Source organism: Odontesthes bonariensis, chromosome 1 (assembly GCF_027942865.1).
Source record: "Odontesthes bonariensis isolate fOdoBon6 chromosome 1, fOdoBon6.hap1, whole genome shotgun sequence".
NCBI lineage: Eukaryota > Metazoa > Chordata > Actinopteri > Atheriniformes > Atherinopsidae > Odontesthes > Odontesthes bonariensis.
Window position 1 is genome coordinate 46,059,234 of NC_134506.1, and position 16,315 is coordinate 46,075,548.

General features: G+C 40.2%; 1 protein-coding gene across 1 annotated transcript in view; it reads left to right on the forward strand.

Moving 5' to 3' along the window:
* Positions 1 to 13,365, forward strand: part of LOC142382453 (uncharacterized) — a 29,757-nt gene extending 16,392 nt beyond the window's left edge. The window contains exons 4-5 of the mRNA XM_075468317.1: positions 2,876 to 3,364; positions 10,757 to 13,365. Coding sequence (XP_075324432.1) covers positions 2,876 to 3,364; positions 10,757 to 11,685 — 1,418 coding nt within the window. The 3' untranslated portion in view covers positions 11,686 to 13,365. The remainder of the gene's footprint in view (positions 1 to 2,875; positions 3,365 to 10,756) is intronic.
* Positions 13,366 to 16,315: the final 2,950 nt, after the last annotated feature.

Genomic DNA, 16,315 nt, shown 5'->3' on the forward strand with positions numbered 1-16,315 from the left:
CAAAAGGGTTCTGGAATACGCAAATTTCTTTAACGTGGTCATGAAGCTCACGGAACCGCACACTGAACTCCGCCCTCAGCGTTTCCAGTGCGTCCTCGCACTTCTCGGTTGGGAACGGGACCGCTGGTTTCTCAGCTGAGAGGCTTCCAGTAGCAGGGAGATTGGTGAAGTCTTGTTTTTGCACTTGTCCAACAAGCAGCGCCAGTTTAACCTCAAATGCTTTGATGTGGGAGTACAGGTCACAGATTAATTGCCCTGCAGCTGTAAATTGAGGCCGTTTAAATTTTCTGTCACATCTGTTAAAAAGGCGAAGAAATTAGCTACAACTGTAAATAATTTGTAAATAAGGTAAATCTTAATTGGAATGCCAATCTTGATAATTAAGTGTGGATATTTTATAATAGGAAAATACAATTTTAAAAAATAGGCCATGTTTAGAGGGATTGCATGGGATTGTTAAGTGGGCCACTCCAATTGTTTAGGCGGGCCGGATGTGGCCCGCGGGCCGTAGTTTGGGGACCACTGATTTAAACGAACTATGTCCTGTGGAATGCTCCTTCTTTGGATCCCCGCAATTGTCTGGCCGCAGTGGAGGACTCGCCGTAGTATGGAGGAACTGCTACCCCTGCCAGCTGGTGAGCACGGAAACTCTCTCCTCTTTTGAACTGCAAATTACAAAAGTTGGTCGGCTAAAGTCTTTCTATTGTATCCTTATCTACCGCCCTCCTGGTCCTGCTGGACAGTGTTTATCTGACTTTACGGACTTTCTGTCTTCTGTTATTAAATTAGAAAATTTCTTAGTTCTTGGAGATTTGAACCTGCATATTGACGATGCTGATAACCGTGCAGCCAATGATTTTATAATTATTACTGAATTACATAATCTAAAGCAGCATGTAAATGGTCCCACTCACAGTGGTGGTCATACGTTGGACCATGTTTTCTCACTTGGCTTGGATGTTAACAGAATTCGTTGTGAGAATATGTTGATCTGTGATCACAAATGCATCTTTTTTAATCTCTCTGTTATTGCTGACCCCCCCATGTCTGAAAAAAATTTGTTGCACACGCATCGTTACTCAAAAAAACTAGAACATTTCACTACACGGTTTGATTTTGATTTTAATACTAAGGGTAATGATGTTGAACTCTAAATGCAGTCATTCAATGACTGCTGTTCGGTTGTGCTGGATGTAGTGGCTCCCTTTAAGATAAGATCTAAGGCAATCTGTGGCTCTTCTCCTTGGATGACGGACACTGTTCGTAGTCTAAGAAGACAGTGCTGCAAGACTGAATGCCTGTGGCAATCCACTGGTTTTGAAATACAACACCTGTTTCTTAAGGAACTCATGCATGATTTTAATAACCAAGTCAAGAAAACCAGCACTGCTTACTTTGCTGATTAATCTCTTCCTCTAAGAGAAACCCTAAGGTTTTATTTGACACCATCAGTAACATTTTTTCATCTCCTGCCACTGTACCATCATCTTCCCAAAGTGACTCAATTTTTGTTGAAAAAGTAAATACTATCAGGTCTAATATTGAATTTGGACCACACTTTCATACCTAAAGCCTTCCTCCATCTAGGCCTAGTATTTTTTAGGCTTTCCAACCCATTAGCTTCCATGATCTGTTTGGTATTATCAATTATTACTTAATTCCATCTTCATTGTTCTTAAAAATCCTACCCTCCATCGGGCCTGCTGTATTGGCTCTTGTCAATGCATCACTAGCTACAGGCTGTGTCCCATCCTATTATAAGCAAGCTATTATACAACCCATAGTAAAGAAGCCTAATCTTGACCCATCAGTTTTTAAGAATCACCGGCCCATATCAAAATTGCCGTTTTTTATCTAAAATATTAGAAAAGGCTGTGGCTAACCAACTCACAGGTTTTTATTTTATTTATTTTATTTTATGCCTTTAATGGACAGGGCAGTTCAAGAGAGACAGGAAGCAGAGAGAGGGGGAAAGACATGCAGCAAAGGGCTGCCCGATGCGGGATTCGAACCGGGGCTGACTGTAGCCTCTGTACATGGGGTGCCTGCTCAACCCACTACGCCACCGACCACCTCACAAACAGCTTTTATTTACAATTTGGATCTTTATGACAAATTGAAACAGAGACAGCTCTGTTAAGAATGCATAACGACATTCAGATGGCCTCTGACGCTGGATACTGCTCATCACTTGTGCTCCTTGATCTTAGCTCTGCGTTTGACACTGTTGATCACCATCTACTGATGAAGAGATTACACGACTGGGTGGCATTTCAGGTATTGCCCTGGACTGGTTTACGTCATATCTTACTGATGGGAGCTTTGCAGTTTCATATGGGGACTTTCTCTCCACATCCTCACCTCTGTCATGTGGTGTGAACGTGGAAACGTCTTCTTTTTTTCACACCTCGCATTTGATCGAACTCCTCCTACAGATTTAGTGGTAACGGTTCCAAACTTGGCCAGGTTACTCTTAAGCTATGGGAGAGAAAAAATCTTGACAAACTTTTCCAAGATAATAAAGCTTTCACAAAAACTTTCTTACTTTGATTTACTTTATTTATGAGTTTGTGTGTCATGAGGCTGTCTTGATGCAGTTTGTCACAGTAAGCATGATCTAAACCAGCCTGTGGCTTCTATATAAATGTTAGCGCTTCAAAGGACAGGAAGAGCGTACAAGCACGTGCACTGTTGTGCGAAGGTCTCATTTACTCATCAAAACTTCAGGCTCAGTTGGACATATAATTAGTCTCATTTGCATATTTTACGGTTCACCACATTTCTGTCGACATTTCAAACTAAAATGTTTCTCGTCAGATCTTGGATTCATCTGTCATCGAGTTATTAACCTTTGGTTTTGTCCCTTTTCCCCCAGACCTCTCACAACAATATGTCTGTAAAGAGGAGGAGATTCTTACTGACCAGCAGTTCTTTAACCACGAGAGCAACTCCAGTCTGGACCAGCAGGAACCAGAACCGCCACAGTTTAAAGAAGAGCTGGAGGAACGCTGCACCTCTCAAGAGGAAGAGTGGCTTGAACTGAAACAGGAGACTGATATCTTATCGGTGACTCCTACTCATGAGGAAAGTGAACTAACCAGTGAGCAGCTCCTCTCTCAGAACTCCTCTGAAGCTGAGAGACAAGAAATGGAAAAAAACTTGAGAGACGAAGAGTCTGAATCAGCTCAAAATGCAAAGCTGAAGCCACATAAGAGACGTGGGAGAAACATAAATCACAGTAACGATGCGATCAATGAGAGTCAGTTTAATGCTGACACAGATGACCAGGCAGTAATATGTGGAGTTTGTGGAAAAGCCGTTATGAGTTATTCTGAGTTGAGGGCACATTATGTAATTCACACAGGTAAGAATCCATATTCTTGTGAAATATGTAAGAAAGCTTTCAGACAAAAAAATAGTTTGTTGGTCCACATGAGGATTCACACAGGTAAGAAACCATATTCTTGTGAAATATGTAAGAAAGCTTTCAGGAATAATAGTATTTTGTTGGTCCACATGAGAACTCACACAGGCGAGAAGCCTTACGTTTGTAAAACCTGTGGGAAAAGATTTTCTCAAATGTCAACACTTAAAATCCATATGCGAATCCACACAGGCGAGAAGCCGTTTTCATGTTCTACATGTGGCAAAGTTTTCAGATGCAGCAGTCACTTAAAAGCTCACATAAAAGTTCACACAGGTGAGAAGTCGTACTCATGTGAAACATGTGGTAAAGGCTTCATACAGAGTGGTGATCTGCGGAAGCACATGAAAAGTCACACAGGTAAAAAGTTGCAGTCCTGAAACATCTGTAAAGAAATAATGTGAATGACTTTAATAGATGCAGAGAACAACTATAATTCCAGCTGGGACGCTGTGTAAAATGTACATAAAAACAGAATGCAATGATTTAAGAAGCTCATATTCGAATCTTTTATTCACAATAGACTGTAGCAGTGTTGTATAAAGTACTGAAATCTCACACTCAAGTAAAAGTATAGGTACCCCTCCAAAATATGACTTTGGTATAAGTCCAAGTCATTGACTGAAATGTTACTTGAGTTAAAGTCTTAAAGTATCCGAAACCTCTTGTACTTAAGTATGAGAATTACTGTAAAAATAGATGTACTTAAGTAATGTAATGAAAAGTATGAGTAAAAAGTAAACAAGGCAAATGCAGTTTGAATTAAATTTTTTATATTTTGGTAAACTTTGAAGGTCAAATACACTTAAAATCTACACACAACCAAGTGCAGGCAAAATTTAGACCAGGTTTAGACAGAAAATACAAACTTTGTGAACCTTTAAGTTTTTCTTCTTCAAGTAAGGTCAGTGCTGAAAATGAGGCGTACATTACACCTTTAAGAAAAAAATGAAACAAGAGGCTGCTACTGTTATTGCCATCATTATAAACAAAATTTAAAGAAAAAAATAGGAGAAAACTGCAGCTTATCTGGCAGCTGAAGAGGAAGACCTTTTTTTGTAAAACTACCTTAAAACCTAAAACAGGGGAGTTTCTGTAAGAGAATTTCCACGTCTTTGGGCAGGCAGAACATGCATGGGGTCAAAACACTGTTGCGTTTTTTTTCTCTCTCTCTTTTTTTTTTTTGTAAGAAGTAACTAAACCGAACTATGAAAATGTATTGGAGTAAAAGTATGCAATTAAGTTCGGAAATATAGTGAAGTAAAAGTGAAAGTTGTCAAAAAAATTTAAACTCGAGGAAAGTACAAAGTATTCCAAAATATACTTAAGTACAGTAGTGAAGTATTTTTACTTTGTTACTATACAACACTGGACTGTAGAGAACAGACAAACTGTGTCTCACAAAACAAAAATAGGTCATGTTTTGGGGAATCCTCCTGATCATACAAACTGTGCAAACACTGGGTCAAAGTGCATGATGAACACAGTTTGCCAAACAGTGGGTGCCACCAATGGGCTGGCATGGATAAACTCTGAAAACCCATTAATCCAAATGACAAAAGATCTCTGCTGTAGAATTTAGTTGAGTATGCTCTAAAACCTGGTGGAGTCAGCTCCAAATTCAAATGAGTGTCGGTCTCCTTTTGGTTATTAATTGTTAAATGATGTTGGGCAGCAGGTTTAGCAGAGAAACCCAAACATCCCTGTCCCTGGCCACTTCCATGTACATGGTACATTTGTACGTACCTTTCTCTTGTGTCACTTGTCAATTTAAATACACTCGTTATTCAGAACAGCTTAGAAAAAAGAGATAGAAGTGCTTCTCTGCATCAGATGTAATATATCTGTGCAGTTAGTTTTTCTTTAAAAGTCCTCTTCAATTATCTGGAGGGTTTCAAAGACCAACCAGTCACTCATGATTGATAGGATGGATCATTTGGATGTGCAGCCACAGTCTATCAGACGGTTCTGACACTACTGATGTCTCGCTTTGTGCTTTTACATGTAAAGTTATTTATGGATTGTGAACTCTTGCATTCAGGTTTTGCTCCCTGCCAACAGGACTCATTGTTTCATCTTATGTTTGCTTGTATTTTGTGATTACATCAACTTTTTAATGTGAATGAATCTGCTAGTGTGTCTTGTCATGCTTCCACCTCTGGCACCCTCTATACTTTCATTACCCCCTACCCGAACCAGGGTTTGAATCCCATTCCTATTTACCTTTAGCACAATTTTTCTTGTGTTTACCTTAAATCTAAATGTAGCCTAGCTAGTGACTGTTGTGAATAGGGCAGCTGACAACAAGGGAAAGACCATGTGGCAGATTGGAAAGACAATTGACAGGAGGCAAAGACCCAAAAGGTGCTGCCATGGGCTAGCAATCCACGGTAGCGGTAGCGAGGCCTATCAGCTTTGTTACAACCAGCATAAGCTACAAGTAGATTAAAGAGAGTACCTCTTGAGTCAGCGAGAGCAGGGGCGGAAGATGACTCCCAGGCAGACTACATGGCAACTGACACTTTTTTACTCGTCCTCGAGTAATGGCACCTGTGTCTGGCCCTTCCGCTCTCCTGGCCCGCTTTCTGTCTGTGGCGTCTGCCTCTCTGTCTCAGCTGGTTATCCTATGTCTGCTACTTCCACAATTATTTCCAGCTAATAATGTATCGGCATCACTTGTATATGATCGGCAAATGCTGTTGGATATTAGATCCGCAATGTGATCCACCTCAACTACCTCCGTTTATCCGCCTTTGCTTGCTGCGACAAGGCCCCTCGATGCACCGTGATTGGAGAGAGAAACCGGCGCACCCGCCTAAGAATCGCTGCAAGCGGAGGAAGCGAGGGACAAGAAGGTGAGGGCCTTCAAGTCAAACTTGGCCGGCATCGATATCCATTCCTGGTCTGTCATCTTGTGGATCGTATCCTCATACCTCTCCTCCAATCAGGCGCTGCCTGGCCCCGAAGCCTTGTCAGAGCATCATACCTGCAGGCAATGTTTCCGGATACACCTGGCGGACTGCAAATGCATTTTCCCTGTCTCCACCGGGATCGTCACGGCCTGCCTGTGCTCAGGACCATCGAGTGTTCCTTTCAATGCTGAAACTAAAGCCCTCTCCTCTGTGAATATCTGCTTGATAAACGCCCGCTCTGTGGCGAACAAGGCTCACGTTCTCAAGGGAGAATCTGGATTTTCTGTTTATAACAGAAACATGGCAACAAAACCAGGAATTTATTCATTTAAACCAGAGGTCCTCAAACTTTTTTGGGTGGGGGCCACATCAACTTTCCTTTCTGTGATGGGGGGTCAGTCTATAACAGGAAATGATATGGACCAAAGTGACAACCAGTATTATTATGGAGATTAAAATGATCATTTGTTGCAGCTGCACTTTGCTTGGCCTTGCCACCTGTTGGTTTGCGAAAAAAAGTAATAAAAAGTCTTCACATGTTTATTTGAAGTACCACAGATACTCTTTTTTTTTTTATAGAAAATAAAAACACAACCTAATGTCAGGTAACAATGAGGTGATGTGATTTTGTAACAGGTACAGGTTGGTTAACAATTAGTAGGTATTTTGTCTTTACAGGTCATGAAATTATATTAATACAGAATAATAGTAAAAATCAGGTGAAGTAGTCTTATCTAGGTGAGCTGACTTTGTATGTACAGAGTAAAGTAAAAGTGAGTTAACAATAGTAAAGTATTTTGTCTACACAGGTATATTTGTTTACTAAAGCTACAGTGAAATAACATTAATACAGAATGATTGTAATAAACAGGTGTATAAGGTGATCTGACTTTGTATTTACATGACTGTTGGATGAGGTTTTTGTGCTGTGATGATGAGGATTTCTGGCTCCAGGGTGGGAGCGATCAAAAACAATCGCTCCTTCTCACTTCAGGGTGGTCCTGGAAGCATGCAGGCCCTTCAGGAATGGCAGATAAAAAACACAAGCAGCCCATCAGCAGATGACATGCTGCAGTCTCATTTTCTCTGTGACATCACTGGTCAATAAACAATTTTGGCTATAAGAAGAGCATTACTATACTGACATTTTTTCATATTCATAGTTATTGAAATCAGCAGGCTTACCATGTCAGTGTGAGCTGTGGGCTTGCTTCTGACTGATGAGGAGATGGCAGGTTCTATTCCAGTTACAGCCAGCCTCAGAGACTGATGCAGGTGTCGGTCTGAGAGTCTTGATCTCATCAAATTTTTTATCAGCTTCATGCGAGAAAAAGTTTGCTCACAGATATATGTGCTCCCAAAAACTGTGGACATCTTCATTGCATGCTTTCTTATGTTGGGGTAGGTCTCGTTTGGGAGGGAAGCATAGTACTCTATGAGACAGCTGGGGTTGAATGCGTCTTTCAGCACATCACAGGTCTGCAACTCAGCCAGTTCAAACTGAAGAGAAGGCAGGGTGTCGTTAATGTCGGCAGCAAAAGGGTTCTGGAATACGCAAATTTCTTTAACGTGGTCATGAAGCTCACGGAACCGCACACTGAACTCCGCCCTCAGCGTTTCCAGTGCGTCCTCGCACTTCTCGGTTGGGAACGGGACCGCTGGTTTCTCAGCTGAGAGGCTTCCAGTAGCAGGGAGATTGGTGAAGTCTTGTTTTTGCACTTGTCCAACAAGCAGCGCCAGTTTAACCTCAAATGCTTTGATGTGGGAGTACAGGTCACAGATTAATTGCCCTGCAGCTGTAAATTGAGGCCGTTTAAATTTTCTGTCACATCTGTTAAAAAGGTGAAGAAATTAGCTACAACTGTAAATAATTTGTAAATAAGGTAAATCTTAATTGGAATGCCAATCTTGATAATTAAGTGTGGATATTTTATAATAGGAAAATACAATTTTAAAAAATAGGCCATGTTTAGAGGGATTGCATGGGATTGTTAAGTGGGCCACTCCAATTGTTTAGGCGGGCCGGATGTGGCCCGCGGGCCGTAGTTTGGGGACCACTGATTTAAACGAACTATGTCCTGTGGAATGCTCCTTCTTTGGATCCCCGCAATTGTCTGGCCGCAGTGGAGGACTCGCCGTAGTATGGAGGAACTGCTACCCCTGCCAGCTGGTGAGCACGGAAACTTTCTCCTCTTTTGAACTGCAAATTACAAAAGTTGGTCGGCTAAAGTCTTTCTATTGTATCCTTATCTACCGCCCTCCTGGTCCTGCTGGACAGTTTTTATCTGACTTTACGGACTTTCTGTCTTCTGTTATTAAATTAGAAAATTTCTTAGTTCTTGGAGATTTGAACCTGCATATTGACGATGCTGATAACCGTGCAGCCAATGATTTTATAATTATTACTGAATTACATAATCTAAAGCAGCATGTAAATGGTCCCACTCACAGTGGTGGTCATACGTTGGACCATGTTTTCTCACTTGGCTTGGATGTTAACAGAATTCGTTGTGAGAATATGTTGATCTGTGATCACAAATGCATCTTTTTTAATCTCTCTGTTATTGCTGACCCCCCCATGTCTGAAAAAAATTTGTTGCACACGCATCGTTACTCAAAAAAACTGGAACATTTCACTACATGGTTTGATTTTGATTTTAATACTAAGGGTAATGATGTTGAACTCTAAATGCAGTCATTCAATGACTGCTGTTCGGTTGTGCTGGATGTAGTGGCTCCCTTTAAGATAAGATCTAAGGCAATCTGTGGCTCTTCTCCTTGGATGACGGACACTGTTCGTAGTCTAAGAAGACAGTGCTGCAAGACTGAATGCCTGTGGCAATCCACTGGGCTTGAAATACAACACCTGTTTCTTAAGGAACTCATGCATGATTTTAATAACCAAGTCAAGGAAACCAGCACTGCTTACTTTGCTGATTAATCTCTTCCTCTAAGAGAAACCCTAAGGTTTTATTTGACACCATCAGTAACATTTTTTCATCTCCTGTCACTGTACCATCATCTTCCCAAAGTGACTCAATTTTTGTTGAAAAAGTAAATACTATCAGGTCTAATATTGAATTTGGACCACACTTTCATACCTAAAGCCTTCCTCCATCTAGGCCTAGTATTTTTTAGGCTTTCCAACCCATTAGCTTCCATGATCTGTTTGGTATTATCAATTATTACTTAATTCCATCTTCATTGTTCTTAAAAATCCTACCCTCCATCGGGCCTGCTGTATTGGCTCTTGTCAATGCATCACTAGCTACAGGCTGTGTCCCATCCTATTATAAGCAAGCTATTATACAACCTATAGTAAAGAAGCCTAATCTTGACCCATCAGTTTTTAAGAATCACTGGCCCATATCAAAATTGCCGTTTTTTATCTAAAATATTAGAAAAGGCTGTGGCTAACCAACTCACAGGTTTTTATTTTATTTATTTTATTTTATGCCTTTAATGGACAGGGCAGTTCAAGAGAGACAGGAAGCAGGGGGGGCAGAGAGAGGGGGAAAGACATGCAGCAAAGGGCTGCCCGATGCGGGATTCGAACCGGGGCTGACTGTAGCCTCTGTACATGAGGTGCCTGCTCAACCCACTACGCCACCGACCACCTCACGAACAGCTTTTATTTACAATTTGGATCTTTATGACAAATTGAAACAGAGACAGCTCTGTTAAGAATGCATAACGACATTCAGATGGCCTCTGACGCTGGATACTGCTCATCACTTGTGCTCCTTGATCTTAGCTCTGCGTTTGACACTGTTGATCACCATCTACTGATGAAGAGATTACACGACTGGGTGGGCATTTCAGGTATTGCCCTGGACTGGTTTACGTCATATCTTACTGATGGGAGCTTTGCAGTTTCATATGGGGACTTTCTCTCCACATCCTCACCTCTGTCATGTGGTGTGAACGTGGAAACGTCTTCTTTTTTTCACACCTCGCATTTGATCGAACTCCTCCTACAGATTTAGTGGTAACGGTTCCAAACTTGGCCAGGTTACTCTTAAGCTATGGGAGAGAAAAAATCTTGACAAACTTTTCCAAGATAATAAAGCTTTCACAAAAACTTTCTTACTTTGATTTACTTTATTTATGAGTTTGTGTGTCATGAGGCTGTCTTGATGCAGTTTGTCACAGTAAGCATGATCTAAACCAGCCTGTGGCTTTTATATAAATGTTAGCGCTTCAAAGGACAGGAAGAGCGTACAAGCACGTGCACTGTTGTGCGAAGGTCTCATTTACTCATCAAAACTTCAGGCTCAGTTGGACATATAATTAGTCTCATTTGCATATTTTACGGTTCACCACATTTCTGTCGACATTTCAAACTAAAATGTTTCTCGTCAGATCTTGGATTCATCTGTCATCGTGTTATTAACCTTTGGTTTTGTCCCTTTTCCCCCAGACCTCTCACAACAATATGTCTGTAAAGAGGAGGAGATTCTTACTGACCAGCAGTTCTTTAACCACGAGAGCAACTCCAGTCTGGACCAGCAGGAACCAGAACCGCCACAGTTTAAAGAAGAGCTGGAGGAACGCTGCACCTCTCAAGAGGAAGAGTGGCTTGAACTGAAACAGGAGACTGATATCTTATCGGTGACTCCTACTCATGAGGAAAGTGAACTAACCAGTGAGCAGCTCCTCTCTCAGAACTCCTCTGAAGCTGAGAGACAAGAAATGGAAAAAAACTTGAGAGACGAAGAGTCTGAATCAGCTCAAAATGCAAAGCTGAAGCCACATAAGAGACGTGGGAGAAACATAAATCACAGTAACGATGCGATCAATGAGAGTCAGTTTAATGCTGACACAGATGACCAGGCAGTAATATGTGGAGTTTGTGGAAAAGCCGTTATGAGTTATTCTGAGTTGAGGGCACATTATGTAATTCACACAGGTAAGAACCCATATTCTTGTGAAATATGTAAGAAAGCTTTCAGACAAAAAAATAGTTTGTTGGTCCACATGAGGATTCACACAGGTAAGAAACCATATTCTTGTGAAATATGTAAGAAAGCTTTCAGGAATAATAGTATTTTGTTGGTCCACATGAGGACTCACACAGGCGAGAAGCCTTACGTTTGTAAAACCTGTGGGAAAAGATTTTCTCAAATGTCAACACTTAAAATCCATATGCGAATCCACACAGGCGAGAAGCCGTTTTCATGTTCTACATGTGGCAAAGTTTTCAGATGCAGCAGTCACTTAAAAGCTCACATAAAAGTTCACACAGGTGAGAAGTCGTACTCATGTGAAACATGTGGGAAAGGCTTCATACAGAGTGGTGATCTGCGGAAGCACATGAAAAGTCACACAGGTAAAAAGTTGCAGTCCTGAAACATCTGTAAAGAAATAATGTGAATGACTTTAATAGATGCAGAGAACAACTATAATTCCAGCTGGGACGCTGTGTAAAATGTACATAAAAACAGAATGCAATGATTTAAGAAGCTCATATTCGAATCTTTTATTCACAATAGACTGTAGCAGTGTTGTATAAAGTACTGAAATCTCACACTCAAGTAAAAGTATAGATACCCCTCCAAAATATGACTTTGGTATAAGTCCAAGTCATTGACTGAAATGTTACTTGAGTTAAAGTCTTAAAGTATCCGAAACCTCTTGTACTTAAGTATGAGAATTACTGTAAAAATAGATGTACTTAAGTAATGTAATGAAAAGTATAAGTAAAAAGTAAACAAGGCAAATGCAGTTTGAATGAAATTTTTTATATTTTGGTAAACTTTGAAGGTCAAATACACTTAAAATCTACACACAACCAAGTGCAGGCAAAATTTAGACCAGGTTTAGACAGAAAATACTTTGTGAACCTTTAAGTTTTTCTTCTTCAAGTAAGGTCAGTGCTGAAAATGAGGCGTACATTACACCTTTAAGAAAAAAATGAAACAAGAGGCTGCTACTGTTATTGCCATCATTATAAACAAAATTTAAAGAAAAAAATAGGAGAAAACTGCAGCTTATCTGGCAGCTGAAGAGGAAGACCTTTTTTTGTAAAACTACCTTAAAACCTAAAAAAGGGGAGTTTCTGTAAGAGAATTTCCACGTCTTTGGGCAGGCAGAACATGCATGGGGTCAAAACACTGCTGCGTTTTTTTTCTCTCTTTTTTTTTGTAACAAGTAACTAAACCGAACAATGAAAATGTATCGGAGTAAAAGTATGCAATTAAGTTTGGAAATATAGTGAAGTAAAAGTGAAAGTTGTCAAAAAAATTTAAACTCGAGGAAAGTACAAAGTATTCCAAAATATACTTAAGTACAGTAGTGAAGTATTTTTACTTTGTTACTATACAACACTGGACTGTAGAGAACAGACAAACTGTGTCTCACAAAACAAAAATAGGTCATGTTTTGGGGAATCCTCATGATCATACAAACTGTGCGAACACTGGGTCAAAGTGCATGATGAACACAGGTTGCCAAACAGTGGGTGCCACCAATGGGCTGGCTTGGATAAACTCTGAAAACCCATTAATCCAAATGACAAAAGATCTCTGCTGTAGAGTTTAGTTGAGTCTGCTCTAAAACCTGGTGGAGTCGGCTCCAAATTCAAATGAGTGTCGGTCTCCTTTTGGTTATTAACTGTTAAATGATGATGGGCAGCAGGTTTAGCAGAGAAACCCAAACATCCCTGTCCCTGGCCACTTCCATGTATATGGTACATTTGTACGTACCTTTCTCTTGTGTCACTTGTCAATTTAAATACACTCGTTATTCAGAACAGCTTAGAAAAAAGAGATGGAAGTGCTTCTCTGCATCAGATGTAATATATCTGTGCAGTTGGTTTTTCTTTAAAAGTCCTCTTCAATTATCTGGAGGGTTTCAAAGACCAACCAGTCACTCATGATTGATAGGATGGATCATTTGGATGTGCAGCCACAGTCTATCAGACGGTTCTGACACTACTGATGTCTCGCTTTGTGTTTTTACATGTAAAGTAATTCATGGATTGTGAACTCTTGCATTCAGGTTTTGCTCCCTGCCAACAGGACTCATTGTTTCATCTTATGTTTGTATTTGCTTGTACTTTGTGATTTCATCAACTTTTTAATGTTTAATACTTGACAGATTGATAAAGAAACAACATGGTTTTGTAAAATGTTTTATTCTAATAAACTCATTTCTAAGAACATTTATTTTTTGTTTTTAAATTATTTCATCTTCCTCGGTGTGTTTTACCATCTCCTGAATTGAGTGACATCTTTGCTCCAACCCTCACCTGGGGTCACAGATCTGGGTAGTGACCCAAAGAATGAGGTCGTGGATACAAGCGGCTGAAATGAGTTTCCTTCAGAGGTGGGCGGGGCTCAGCCTCAGAGATAGGGGGAGGAGCTCCACCATCCGGTGAAAGCTCGGAGTCGAGCCGCTGCTCCTCCACATAGAAAGGAGTCAGCTGAGGTGTTCACCTGGTTAGGATGCCTCCTGGGAGGAGGCCCCGGGGCAGAACCAGAACTCACTGGAGGGATTATGCTGCTTATGGAGAATATTGCTGGAAACATAAATGTACCCAATGACGATGTTTTGTAATCCATAAATTTGTAATTTCTTACACTATCAATGACTCATGTTGTACCAGAGGGGCATGGACTCAATCTGTGTCCAATAATGATGATAAAAGATAAATAATAATGTTATGTGCTTCCCAAAATCACAAAATCATAAGTGACCTCTGTGCTGTTAAACTCAAACACTTACCAGCTCTGTCAATGCTCCCACTTGCACTTTTAGAACTATTAAGCCCAAATAAACAGTTTAATTTCACGCAGCTGTCTTGTTATGTCATCTCTGGTGTTTATGTGTTATCTCACCTGCACACAAGAACAGCTGCTTCATGTTGATATCACTCATGATAGGGTCTACATGTGTGTTTATGTATATATCAGGGCTCTAAATGTATGTATGTATGTGTGTATGTATATATGTATGTATGTATGTGTATGTATGTATGTATGTGTATGTATATATGTATGTATGTAGATATGTATGTATGTTTGTGTGTATGTATGTATGTATGTATGTATGTTTGTGTGTATGTATGTATGTATGTATGTATGTATGTATGTATGTTTGTGTGTATGTATGTATGTATGTATGTATGTTTGTGTGTATGTATGTATGTATGTATGTACTTGTGTATCTATCTAACAGTGGACTTCGGCGTCGTTACACATTCACCAACAGTGGACCATGGAGCCAACAGGGGTCATTGTTTAGGTCCCCTGTTGGACATGCTTTAAATCATGTTAAAATCATGTGAAAAACCATCTGGTGAAGTTTGATCACTTTAGCCAAGAGGGGACCTAAATGTGTGTGTGTGTTAAATTCGATGTTCAGTTGTCTCCCTCCAGGCTGGAGCAGGGATTTCAACGACCCATTCACACACGTCGCTTTTTACACTCCTCCAAAGTGTGAACGACTTGCAGCTACAGCAGCCTTTCAGACTGTAGAGAGGCTGTCAAACAGGCTACTTAGACTACGGCTACACGAAAACGAAACAAGGTTTTTTTTTAAAACGGGTACGCAAACGATTTCGACCACACACTTGCTGAAAACGATGCAGTATACACGAAACACCTCTATGTGCGCTGTAAGCCACCCCCACCGGTTACACCAATACAATAGAAGAAGCAATGCGCATGCGTGTACGCCCCTACTTCTACCAGCGCGAAGCTCACGTTGTTCCTTCAACAACGCCGCTGCAGTTAGCAGTGTCTGCAGCAGTGCTGCTATCAATGTTGTGGGGTCCATGATGATCGCTGTCTGTCCTTGTTGTGTTGTCTTCTTCTTCCGGATTTTGAATGGAAGCCGCTTTTTGTTCTGGTCACTGACGTATGTGTATACGTCACTGCGTTGGCCATGTGGCTGTGCAGATGTCAACAAATCCGTTTTGGCTGTAACAATGGAAACGAAACGACCCCGTTCTCAGATCTTCCCACTCTGGAACCCGTTCTCAAAAACTATCGTTTTGGGGTACTGGGAACGCCGGCTCCGTATGGCCGCAACAGCCAAACGATAAGCAAAAGTATCGTTTACAGTGAAAAACGTTTTCGTGTAGCCGTAGCCTTAGTGAACAGACCAGTACCTTGAAACATAATGTTATTTTTTTAAACAAGATATAAAGGTACAGTTTTCGTAAGTCGTAAGTTTTAAGCTCAACACTGTATTAGGTATAATAGAAATTAAAAAATTTTGAAAACTTGAACTCCCAGAATAAAAGTAGAAATAAAATGGTCAGCATTAGAACATTTCTTTTGAATTTTCATTTTACACTAATTTTTTTAAATCTTAAATCTTTTTAAAAGCATGTGATTTCAATCATTTTTATGTACTTGTATCCTAAATCTGTATGAGGATGTATTTAATTAATTGTTATGCATTACAGGAAAAGGTTTGTTACACTTGGTTTATATGGAATGACAGGGGTCCACTGTTGGCTGGTAAATAATGACACAAGTTCCCAGTGAGTTAGCATGGAGCGACATACACACTCCAGCATGTATGAATAAGAAAGAAATAAGCAAAATGGTCAACAAAAGAAAATAATTATAATCTAAGCATAATCTTAGATTTGTAGTGTTATATTTTAACAAAGTGGCAATGTTGTCACTAGCATTTGAAATGTCTGATGCACTGGAAAAACACAAGTGAAACAATATTAAACTATTTCAGATATTGACATGAAGGTGTTACCAGAGAACAGTCAGTTAACAGGTAAAGTGGGGGGGGAATGAGGTAATGGGAGTCACCAGTTTGTCTGAAATACAGTACAAGTGATAAGTCAGGTAGAGTACAGATTAACCTCACAAAGTTCAGTGTTAAACTTTTGCAACAACAATTTCTACAGTCCCTAAGGCTGTACTGGAGATTTTTTTACTTCTTACCTGCATTGTTGTCACACACTAAAAGTGTGACTTTTTTCTGAGGATGACAGTCTATGTAACATGTTGAT